This window comes from Elgaria multicarinata, chromosome 6 (assembly GCF_023053635.1).
Source record: "Elgaria multicarinata webbii isolate HBS135686 ecotype San Diego chromosome 6, rElgMul1.1.pri, whole genome shotgun sequence".
In the NCBI taxonomy this organism is placed as follows: domain Eukaryota; kingdom Metazoa; phylum Chordata; class Lepidosauria; order Squamata; family Anguidae; genus Elgaria; species Elgaria multicarinata.
The window spans coordinates 119,041,376-119,052,886 of NC_086176.1; the positions used below are offsets into that span (position 1 = coordinate 119,041,376).

Below are 11,511 nucleotides of genomic sequence, written 5' to 3' on the forward strand. Positions count from 1 at the left end.
CTCATATTACATGTTAATTTATCGTTAATAGCAATATCCCATATTTCTTTACACCAATCTTCTATATCAGCCTTCCTCAACCTGGAGCGCTCCAGATGTGTTGGACTACAACTCCCAGAATGCCCCAGCCAGGGCTGGGGCATTCTGGGAGATGCAGTCCAACACATCTGGAGCACCCCAGGTTGAGGAAGGCTGTTCTATATGATAAACCCCTTGAACCTTCCAGTGCCTGGATATCATTAATCTTGCAGCTGTTAACAAATTCGTTATCAATTCTTTTGTCTCTTTACTACAAATTCAGTTCTCCATACACTGATAACAATGCCACAGTTGGTGTCTCTTCTATCTCCATTCCTATAATTTCTTTGATCTCATTAAACACCATTTTCCATAATTTTGGTACAAATTCACATTCCCAACACATGTGTAAATACGATCCTTTCTCTTGACAACCTCTCCAACATAATGCTGAGTTGGTCTTATTTATCATATCTAATTTCACTGGGGTTAGGTACCACCTCCAGACAAGCTTGTAATAATTTTCTTTTATCCTCACGCTTGTGTATTTTTATTCCTATTTTCAGCGGCCTCAGATATTTCGGAGAAAGGCAAGATATAAATGTACCACGATAAATTCACCTAATGGACAATTCACTCTCCCCAGAGCTGTCTAGGACTGAATAACTGTCTGTCTGTTCGTTGTGAAACCAAGAACGTTGTGAAACCAAGATCTCCTGGTTAGGGTGTGTGGGGGTCAGCGGACGTCTTGAGGAAGGCTGGCTCCCCGTTCCTCCTCCTCCTCTTTGGATGTCCGGCTCTTCACCTTTTTCTCTCCCTACCTCCAGGGACCCCCGTGAACCGGATCCCCATCATGGCCAAGCAAGTGCTGGACCTCTACACCCTCTACCGGCTGGTCACCGAGAAAGGGGGCCTGGTGGAGGTCATCAACAAGAAAATCTGGCGGGAGATCACCAAAGGCCTCAACCTGCCCACCTCCATCACCAGCGCGGCCTTCACGCTCCGCACCCAGTGAGTGGCTCTGGGCTTTGGGCTGGGCCAAGGGGAGGCGCTGGGGCCTGCCCCCCCCACCTCACAGGGTGGCCGCTTGGTCAGCGCCAAAGGAGAGGAGGCCCACTTGCCTCACCTTTGCATCTGAACATTGTTCTGCAGAGGCGCAAACGTAGAAAGAACACGTTTCGTTTAAGTAGTCATAGAAGACGTCTCACCCTGGCGGGGAGGACGGACCGGGTGTCCTGGGTGCTGGGCTGCTCAGTCTGCTGTCCAGGTGCTGCTTGCTTTGGATGGGCGACGCCAAGGCCCCGGTGCTCCCTCCGCCCTTAAGCAGGCTTTGGTCTGGGCAGCCCTTCCAACAAGGGGCACCTTTCAAAAGAGGACTGTTCTCTACCACCTCTCCAAAATAGAGGACTGCCCTTTGTGGCCACCCTATGCCTTAAGCGCCTCTTGTTTTGTGAGCAGCGTCACCACTGTCACCATGCCTTGAATAGCGGCACGGCAGGCTGAAGTCCTACAGGTGCAGATCACTAGCTGAATATGAGCCAACAGTGCAATAGGGCTACAAGAAAGGCAAATGCTATTTGGGGCTGCATTAATAGAAGTATAGCTTCCAAATCACGTGAGGTACTGGTTCCTCTCTATTCGGCCCTGGTTAGGCCTCATCTAGAGTATTGCGTCCAGTTCTGGGCTCCCCAATTCAAGAAGGACGCAGACAAGCTGGAGCGTGTTCAGATGAGGGCAACCAGGATGATCAGGGATATGGAAACAAAGCCCTATGAAGAGAGACTGAAAGAACTGGGCATGTTTAGCCTGGAGAAGAGAAGATTGAGGGGAGACATGATAGCACTCTTCAAATACTTAAAGGGTTGTCACAGAGAGGAGGGCCAGGATCTCTTCTCAATCCTTCCAGAGTGCAGGACACGGAATAACGGGCTCAAGTGACAGGAAGCCAGATTCCAGCTGGACATCAGGAAAAACGTCCTGACTGTTAGAGCAGTACGACAATGGAACCAGTTACCTAGGGTGGTTGTGGGCTCTCCCACACTAGAGGCCTTCAAGAGGCAGCTGGACAACCATCTGTCAGGGATGCTTTAGGGTGGATTCCTGCATTGAGCAGGGGGTTGGACTCGATGGCCTCAGAGGCCCCTTCCAACTCTGCTATTCTATGATACAAGTTCTCTCTCCTTCCGCCCCACAAGCTCACGTCTCTTTCAGCCCCATCTCTATATTTCCACTATGCACCACACCGCCACCGTCCTGCAAACATATTGACACTGCCTTATACCAAGCTGGCCTGGGAGTCCAAGATACTGCTCTAACAGTCTGTATGACAATGGAACCAGTTACCTAAGGAGGTGGTGGGCTCTCCCACACTGGAGGCCTTCAAGAGGCAGCTGGACAACCACCTGTCAGGGATGCTTTAGGGTGGATTCCTGCATTGAGCAGGGGGTTGGACTCGATGGCCTTGGAGGCCCCTTCCGACTCTGCTATTCTATGATTCCCTGATGCAGCGAGCGGGAAGCTGCACCTGCTGGATTTCTGCCTGCCATGTAGCCATTCAAGGCCAGTGGGAAAAAGGGGCGTTTGTGGCCCTTGCTCAATTTCTGCCCCGTTGTCTCCCTCCCCGCGGCAGATACATGAAATACCTCTACCCCTACGAGTGCGACAAGCGTGGGCTCAGCTCCCCCGGCGAGCTGCAAGCAGCCATCGACAGCAACCGGCGGGAAGGGCGGCGGCAGACCTTCGGGACGACGCTGTTCAACTACTCCCCGGTGGGCACCCCGGTGGGCGTCCTGCCTCCCCCCAAGATCCCCATACCCTCCCTCACCATCTCCACGCACAACTGCAGCCAGATCAGTCAGGTGCACGCCATCAAAAAGGGTGAGTGGCCTAGCTGGATGGGGAGGTGGTGGGCCGGGCAAGTGCACTGGCCAGCGGGGCAGAGGGGGGTGGGGGCGCACGTGCTGGGTGGGACGGGAAGAGTGGGCTCTCCCACAGTGGAGGCCTTCAAGAGGCAGCTGGAGAACCACCTGTCAGGGATGCTCTAGGGTGGATTCCTGCATTGATTGAGCAGGGGGTTGGACTCGATGGCTTTGTAGGCTCCTTCCAACTCTACTCTTCTATGATACTATGAATCAAAACATTGGTCTATCTAGTCAATGAACTAGGGAGGTTGTGGGCTCTCCCACACTGGAGGCCTTCAAGAGGCAGCTGGACAGCCATCTGTCAGGGATGCTTTAAGGTGGATTCCTGCATTGAGCAGGGGGTTGGACTCGATGGCCTTAGAGGCCCCTTCCAACTCTGCTATTCTATGGTTCTATGATTCTAGGACTTGAGGCCAAAGGAGAGGCGCAAAGGCGCAACGCACAGAACAGAGCTCCTGCCCCAGCCGAAATAAGCCCTTTGCCGGTTTATTTTTCCGATCATTATATAAATTTTAATACTCACCTCTCGCCACAGCTGAGGCTAGTAGCTCCGATGTGGGGCAGTGAAGCTACTCAGAAAGAATCAGAACTCTAAAGGAGGTCCCCAAGGGGCCTGGATAGAGTTCTGACTGGGCATGTTCAGCCTGGAGAAGAGAAGATAGCACAGGATCTCTTCTTGATCCTCCCAGAGTGCAGGACGCGGAATAATGGGCTCAAGTTAAAGGAATCCAGATTCCAGCTGGACATCAGGAAAAACTTCCTGACTGTTAGAGCAGTACGACAATGGAATCAGTGACCTAGGGAGGTTGTGGGCTCTCCCACCGTAGAGGCCTTCAAGAGGCAGCTGGACAACCATCTGTCAGGGATGCTTTGAGGTGGATTCCTGCATTGAGCAGGGGGTTGGACTTGATGGCCTTAGAGGCCCCTTCCAACTCTACTATTCTGTGATTCTATGAATTGTGGCCCTATCTGTTTGCATTTAGCTCCGCCCACCACTGGAAAGCAGCTCCCATGAGCCCCTTGGGCTGGAAGGGGTTTCGCGACCTTGCTGTAGCCCTGCCCCAAATTAAGCAAGCCTCTCACCAAAGGCCTCCAGAGGGGTTGCCTTGCTAGTCCGCTGTGGCAAGAATAATAAGAAGTCTTGTGGCTCATCTTTTAGGGCAGAGGTTTTCACGGCCCACTCAGGACCACGCCACACACTTCCCGTTTCTTTGTAGACGAACGAATAAATAAACAGGGAACCTGTGTGTCATTCAAGCCCGCCCGCCTTTGGCTCCCTGGGGATTTCTGTGCTGGGAAGCTGCAGTCCCAGGGTTGTATCCAATGTTCGTCTGGCTGAAGTCCCATTCATTTCAGTGGGTCTACTCTAAGGAGCACGAACATCGGATACAACAACCCAGGGGTGGCTTCCCACAGCGAAATGAACCCCACGGCGATGGTGACGCGTGACAGCCCACCCGTGGGTCCCATCCAGTTTTCTACACAGAAGTACTTTCTGTTTGTACAAATCATGAAGTGCGAATGGAGGAGGCAGCACAGATCTTGCGTAAACGGTCCAGGTGCTGCACCAGCCTGGAGAAGGAGGAAGCCCCAGAGCTGAGCATTTCAACAGAGTGACACATGTGCAGATACATCTGTGGTCATACTGGTGTGCATATGTGTGTGTGTGTGTGTGTGAGAGAGAGAGAGATAAAGAGAGACAGAAAAAGTGCTCGCTCCACACCTGGATCCCTCCAGAGGCCTCAACGTCTTCCCTTCCTCCTTGTTCAAATAAGTAAGCACACCTCCCCCCCCCTTTTTTTTTTGGCAGAGGAAAGCATCCTTTCGTCGGCGGTGCCCGGCCGCATCGCCATCCCCGTCAGCCTAGCCGGGCATCACTTGGTGGCGGCACAGGCAGCAGCATCTCAGGCAGCTGCGCTGGAGCAGTTGCGGGAGAAGCTGGAAACCGGTGAGCCGCCCGAGAAGAAGATGGCGCTGGTGGCTGAGGAGCAGCAGCGCCTGGTCCAGCACGCCCTCCAGCAGAACCTCCTGGCCATGGCCTCCCAGTTCCCGGTCAACATCAAGATCAACAACCGTGGAGGCGAGTCGCTTCTTCCATGTAGAACTTTCCTACACAAGGCATTTATTGTGTGCTCACCATTCCCTTCTCACTGTTGTTTACGGGTTCTTTAGATGATGACGTGACCTTCCCATTTCGCTTCTTTTGGGCAAGTTTTGTTAGAGCAGGGAAAACGTGATATTAGTTATGAAAGTGAAAGAAAATGCTTTTCCCACTTGTATTTATGCACTATGCTGCTATACCACAGCGCCACTTAGAGGTTATGTAGTGGAACGGCAGGAAAGGAAGCGCTCTTCGTGTAGTGCTCCGATCTCAAATCATGTCCAAAAATAACTGGTTTACTAGTCATTCCCTCGCTCAGAGGAACTCTGGGAAGTGTAGTTCTGTGTGGGAGGATAGCAGATCTCAGTGTGTGGGGGGTGGTCCTTCAAAGGAGGGACGAGGGCTCAGCAGCAGAGCACCTGCTTCACATGGGTCGGGGGAGGCTAAAGTAGGCAAAACTGAGACAGATGGATAAACCTGGTGTAAGGCTGCTTTCTTAGGGTGAGCATATGAAAAGGAGGACAGGTCTCCTGTATCTTTAACAGTTGTATTGAAAAGGAAATTTCAGCAGGTGTCATTTGTATATATGGGGAACCTGGTGAAATTCCCTCTTCATCACAACAGTTAAAGCTGCCCTCTTTTAAATCTGGTCACTAGTATAGCTCCTGCAGCTTTAACTGCTGTAATGAAGAAGGAGTTTCACCAGGTTCTCCATGTATACAAATGACACCTGCTGAAATTCCCTTTTCTATGCAACTGTTAAAGATACAGGAGCCCTGTCCAACTTTTCATATGCTCACCCTACACTTTCTAGAGCCTTAATCCAGATCAATTCAACTGGTGCCACGCCATTCCATATGTGATGCAGCTCCGCTGTATGGAATGGAAAGAGACCTCCACCCTTCAATTCCTGTTGAATCACTCCAGTGCAAAGGTGGTGTTTTTCCATTCGCCTGCTCAGCTGGGGCGAGCGGCAGGCAAAGAGGGCGAGGGGCAGCCCCGGGCCTCGCCTCCTTCAGCCACAGCGGTGCCTTGTTCCCTGAGGCAGAAGGAAGGCTGGGGAAGAGCCTGGCCTTGTCAAGCCTGCCGTGACCACCAGGGTCTATGCAGAAACCCCTGTGATGCTTATTCCGATTTAGAATCATAGAATCATGGAATAGCAGAGTTGGAAGGGGCCTGTAAGGCCATCGAGTCCAACCCCCTGCTCAATGAAGGAGGGGATCCTGCACCTGTTCTTAAAATTGTGCATGTGCCGCCCTGGTTTCTTCTTTCTTCCCCACTCAGCAAGGGCTTATACCACACAGAACGCATGATATCAGCATCTTCACAAAACCCGTTCCAGTAGTTTCTAAATGATTTATTGGCATCCAGAGGGAAGCTAACCCTGCTTGGTTTTCATATCCCACTTTAGGCAATGCTGAGAGTGCTTCATAGCCATTCCCTTCTTACAGCAAACCCTGCAGGGTAGGGCCCCGTTCTCCCTATGTTGCAGAGGATGAGAGGATGAGAGCCGGGCTCCCCGGCAAGTTCACGGCAGTGGCGAGATTCGAACCGGGGGCGTCTTGGTTCGCAGAAGGGTCTCTAAGCCGCTTCGCCACTGCTGGAGTCGGGGCCCGCCTCTCATTTTGACTGAACGCCCCCCCCCCCCCCCCGGTAAAACGGAGAACTGGCCTTGCGAAGAACAGCTCGGACCACCCGTTCGCGGCGCACTCTGCAAAAGTGCGACTCGGTTGTGTGAAGAGGGGCTGGGCCGGCGCGGGCTGAGCTCCCTCCACCAGCTGCCCGCCTGGCTAACACGCCTCTCGGCCTTTCTGCTTCGTCTTCTTCTCCCCTTCCAGATGACAGACAGGAAGCTGCATTGAACTTGTCCACCAACGGCATTAGCAGCATCAACATGTCAATAGAAATAAATGGAGTTGTCTACACAGGTAAATAGAAGGGTCGCTCGCCCCGTGTAATTGCAGGCAGGAAATCCAATAAGTTATAGCCGCGGCCTCAGCTGCCGATCCTTCCTTGCAATCTGATGTCTTTACTATAAAATCCATCATAATGAAGTAGTGGGTCCCATAGTGCCCGAGGAGTCTGGCCCCCTTCGCAGGCAGGGTGCTACTGGGGGAGTCAGCAAGGGGTGCCTTAGGGGAACCAGGCAATGCAAGTAGTAGTAGTAGTAGTAGTGGTAGGTGTGTGTGTGTGTGTGTGTGTGTGTGTGTGTGTGTGTGTAACACATGCAATTGCTCTTGTACGCTCACCCACTGCACACAAGATCATAAAAAGTGCCCTGATGCTGGATCAGACCAAGGGTCCATCTAGTCCAGCACTCTGTCCACACAGGGGCCAGGCAGCCATTGGCCAGGGACCAACAAGGCAGGACATGGTGCCACAGCACCCTCCCGCCCATGTTCCCCAGCAACTGGAGCACACAGGCTTCCTCTCTCAAATACTTGAGATAGCACCCAACCATCAAGGCTAGTAGCTATTGATAGCCTTCGCCTTCAGGAATTTATCCAACCCCCTTTTAAAGCCACCAAAATGGGTGGCCATCACTACATCTTGTGGTCGTGAGTTCCGTAATTTAACTATGTGCTGTGTGAAGAAGTCCTTCCTTTTATTTGTCCTGGATCTCCCACCAGTTTCATGGGCTGACCCCTTGGGGTCCTAGTATTTGGAGAGAGAGAGAGAGAGAGAGAAATGTCCCTCTTCACATTCTCCATACTGTGCATAATTTGGTCCACCTCTATCATGTTTCCCCTTCGCCTCCTTTTTTCCAAGCTAAACTTGCCTTTTCATCATGAAATGGGACGCATTTTTTAAAAAAAAGTCTCAAAGGTAAGAGATGTGCTACTATGACATTAAGAAATCCAAAACACTGTAATGCTGCCTTATCCCAAGCTGAATTGGGCTCCATCGCTAGAGCTGCTGTCAGTATCAGAACAGAGCCTCTGACCATGTATGGAGTGCCTTTAACGTACCACTGTGCAAATGAAGTTACAGCCTGCAGACATGTATTAGTATCCACCTTAATCCTGAACCCCAATCTCTGGTCTCCCTGATGCCATTTATCCCCACCCCCACCTGGAACATCACTCCTCTCCTCTGCCATCCCCTTGCAAAGGTGTCCTCATAGAATCATAGAATAGCAGAGTTGGAAGGGGCCTACAAGGCCATCGAGTCCAACCCCCTACTCAATGCAGGAATCCACCCTAAAGAATCCCTGACAGATGGTTGTCCAGCTGCCTCTTGAAGGCCTCTAGTGTGGGAGAGCCCACAACCTCCCTAGTTCATTGACTAGATAGACCAATGTTCTGATTCATAGAATCATAGAATAGCAGAGTTGGAAGGGGCCTACAAGGCCATCGAGTCCAACCCCCTGCTCAATGCAGGAATCCACCCTAAAGCATCGCTGACAGATGGCTGTCCAGCTGCCTCTTGAAGGCCTCTAGTGTGGGAGAGCCCACCATCTCCCTAGGTCACTGGTTCCATTGTCGTACTGCTCTAACAGTCAGGAAGTTTTTCCTGATGTCCAGCTGGAATTTGGCTTCCTTTAACTTGAGCCCGTTATTCCGTGTCCTGCACTCTGGGAGGATCGAGAAGAGATCCTGGCCCTCCTCTGTGTGACAACCTTTTAAGTATTTGAAGAGTGCTATCATGTCTCCCCTCAATCTTCTCTTCTCCAGGCTTGCAGACAGAGTGCATGCAGAGTGCAAGTATTTGAAGAGTGCTCTCCTGTCTCCCCTCAATCTTCTCTTCTCCAGGCTAAACATGCCCAGTTCTTTCAATCTCTTACAGCTTTGTTTCCAGACCCCTGATCATCCTAGTTGCCCTCCTCTGAACTATTTAGCCTGGAGAAGTGAAGGAGGGCCAGGATCTCTTCTCGATCCTCCCAGAGTTCAGGACATGGAATAACGGGCTCAAGTTAAAGGAAGCCAGATTCCAGCTGGACATCAGGAAAAACTTCCTGACTGTTAGAGCTGTACGACAATGGAATCAGTTCCCTAGGGAGGTTGTGGGCTCTCCCACCCTAGAGGCCTTCAAGAGGCAGCTGGACAACCCTCTGTCAGGGATGCTTTAGGGTGGATTCCTGCATTGAGCAGGGGGTTGGACTCGATGGCCTTGTAGGCCCCTTCCAACTCTGCTATCCTATGATTCTATGATTCTATTGCTGGCTTTTCTGCATGGACAATCCTTTGTCATAAGTTCTCCCACCTCTGATGGGTGCATTTTCCTGAATAGGGCAAACAAGAAGAAAACTGCTTTGCTTTGCAAGTGAGAAGACTGGAAACTGAGAGTATCCCTCTGACCTAGCTGGAATCCATAAAGCACAGAATTGCAAATATGGGGGTGATTCTCCTTCAATCCACAGCGTCTTGGTAGGGGGTCTTGTGATCAGTAAGGAGAGCAGAGTGGGGGCCATTAAAGCCACGTTTGAAGTGTCCTGCAAAAGGCATCCAAGAGCTGAGCTGGGATTGGAGGAGAAAGGAGAAGGTGGCCGTGTGTTTGTGTGTGTGTGTGTGTGTGTGTGTGTGTGTGTGTGTGTGTGTACTTGTCCCGGGATTGGCTGGGAGGGAGGTTGGTCATCTCAGAGCCAGTTTGGGAATGGTTGAGCAGCATCCCCTCCCCAGGTTGCCTGGTGGAGTGTGAGAAACCATGCAGAAGCCAGATGGTCCGGGTGTAACTTTGGGTTCTCTCTTGCCCCGGCAGGTGTGCTGTTTGCCCGAAGGTCCGGCATCACAGGAGGTGCTGGGGGCGCCCATAGTCACATCAGCCCGGTGACGTCCCAGAGCCAGCTGCTGTCCACAGCCTCGCGCGGTCACACTCCGGCCAGCACCTCGCCATGAGGGGAGACGTCCCAAGAGCCTCCCCCCTCCATCCCATTGACCTGGTGCCAGAGTCCTCGGACAGCGGAGCGGCGCAGCTGCGCCAGGCCCCAGCACCAGCCGTCTGGGCCTTTGGCTCCGGGCAGCGGGGTTTTGCAGCCTCATCCGTGGGGGACTTCTGGGCAGGGCAGGAGGACAGGAGGGAGAATCCCGCTTGGACAGAGGAGGCTGCCGAGGAAAGCTTTGGCGAGGACCCGAAGGGCTCACGGGGGAGGTGGAGTCAGCCGTGGGGTGGGCGGTGCCACGTTTCCGGCTGCTTCTCCTTCACTTGCGATGGCCGGTGCTGAGGTTGGACTCTGGACTCCATTTGGGCACCCGAGAAGACGCCGCCGCACGCAGGTGGGGTGGGTGTGCCCTTCCTCTTCTTTTCCTCTGCCCGGCGATGCGCGCCCTCCTCGGCCCTGATGTACAGCATGCTCTTCACACACGCCGCCGCCGTCCCCGCTACACGGACCTTCCCCAGTTTCTCTCTCGCACACCCAGCCCTTTCCTCCTATGATCCGGGGCCCAGCCGTTGCGTTCACGGTTGCCGTCGGGGCGGGGCGGGAGGCAGGATCCCAAAGCGCGTTGACTTTACAGGTAACGGCAGGTTGGGATGCAGGCAAGAGGGGGGAAAGAGGAAGGTAGAAGAAGAAGGGGAGGCCTGAGGACGGCCAGGTGCAGAGGTGGTGGGGGCGGATTGGGGGCATCTGTGGGGACGTGAGGAACGGGTTTTGAGGTCAAGGCCATCGTGGGGCTTCTAGGATGGGCTGGAGCTGGGCGGAGGCCCCGGAAGGGAATCGGTGGGCGGCTGAGCAGAGGTGAGGCTTAGGAGATGGATTGCACTTGGCCCTAGAAATGGGTGTCCTTGTCCAACTCCACCACTGTGGAGCTGCACTACCTGTTTGCTGTAGGACTTCAATTCTTCCCCCGCCCCGCCCATTCCTCTGTCCTCTCCTCTCAACACACAGACCTCCTCTTGCCCAGTACCTCACTGGCCTGATGGGAAATGGGGCACCCATCCGGGATCCTGGCGCACTTTCATTACGCCACCCATGCGGAGCGGGACAGGGGTGGTGGGTGGGTGGGCCTCTGGCCATGGTTAGATAGCCATGGAGGGAGGCAACTGGATTTTGTCTCCTTTTGAATCACTGGAGTCTTGTTTGGGTGGGCAGGCGGGCGGGCGGGCGGGGGGAAGGTTGGGGATCTCTTTTGTGCTCGTGCAAAACGATAAATGTACCAAAGAAGAGACCGATTTCATCTACCTCATGTTCTGTAAGATGTGCCAATGGGTGGGGCTGGCTCTGGGAACAGCACCTGTGGGGAGCGGAACGAGGGAGAGGGGAACCAGCACCTGGATCCTGCTCACGGCATGGCTGTTCTTGGACCAGGGCTCCTGCCAGGCCGACGGCAGACACAGGCAGCGGCAGACGGCGGGTTCCTCATTCCTGCCTCGATCTTCCTTCCCCGGCCGTCGAAAGCAATCATGCGCTTGACCAAAGAAACGCTCTTCCCGTGCCTGAGCTCCAGAGCCACGTGCCACGCCCAATCCTGTGGCGTCCCGTGGTGGCGGCACGGCCGCAGGCGCAGTGGATGGCCGGCACCTGTGGCCTCGTGG

General features: G+C 53.5%; 1 protein-coding gene across 1 annotated transcript in view; it reads left to right on the plus strand.

Moving 5' to 3' along the window:
- Positions 1-9,875, plus strand: part of ARID3C (AT-rich interaction domain 3C) — a 119,961-nt gene extending 110,086 nt beyond the window's left edge. The window contains exons 5-9 of the mRNA XM_063128807.1: positions 846-1,029; positions 2,648-2,895; positions 4,750-5,019; positions 6,879-6,968; positions 9,739-9,875. Coding sequence (XP_062984877.1) covers positions 846-1,029; positions 2,648-2,895; positions 4,750-5,019; positions 6,879-6,968; positions 9,739-9,875 — 929 coding nt within the window. The remainder of the gene's footprint in view (positions 1-845; positions 1,030-2,647; positions 2,896-4,749; positions 5,020-6,878; positions 6,969-9,738) is intronic.
- Positions 9,876-11,511: the final 1,636 nt, after the last annotated feature.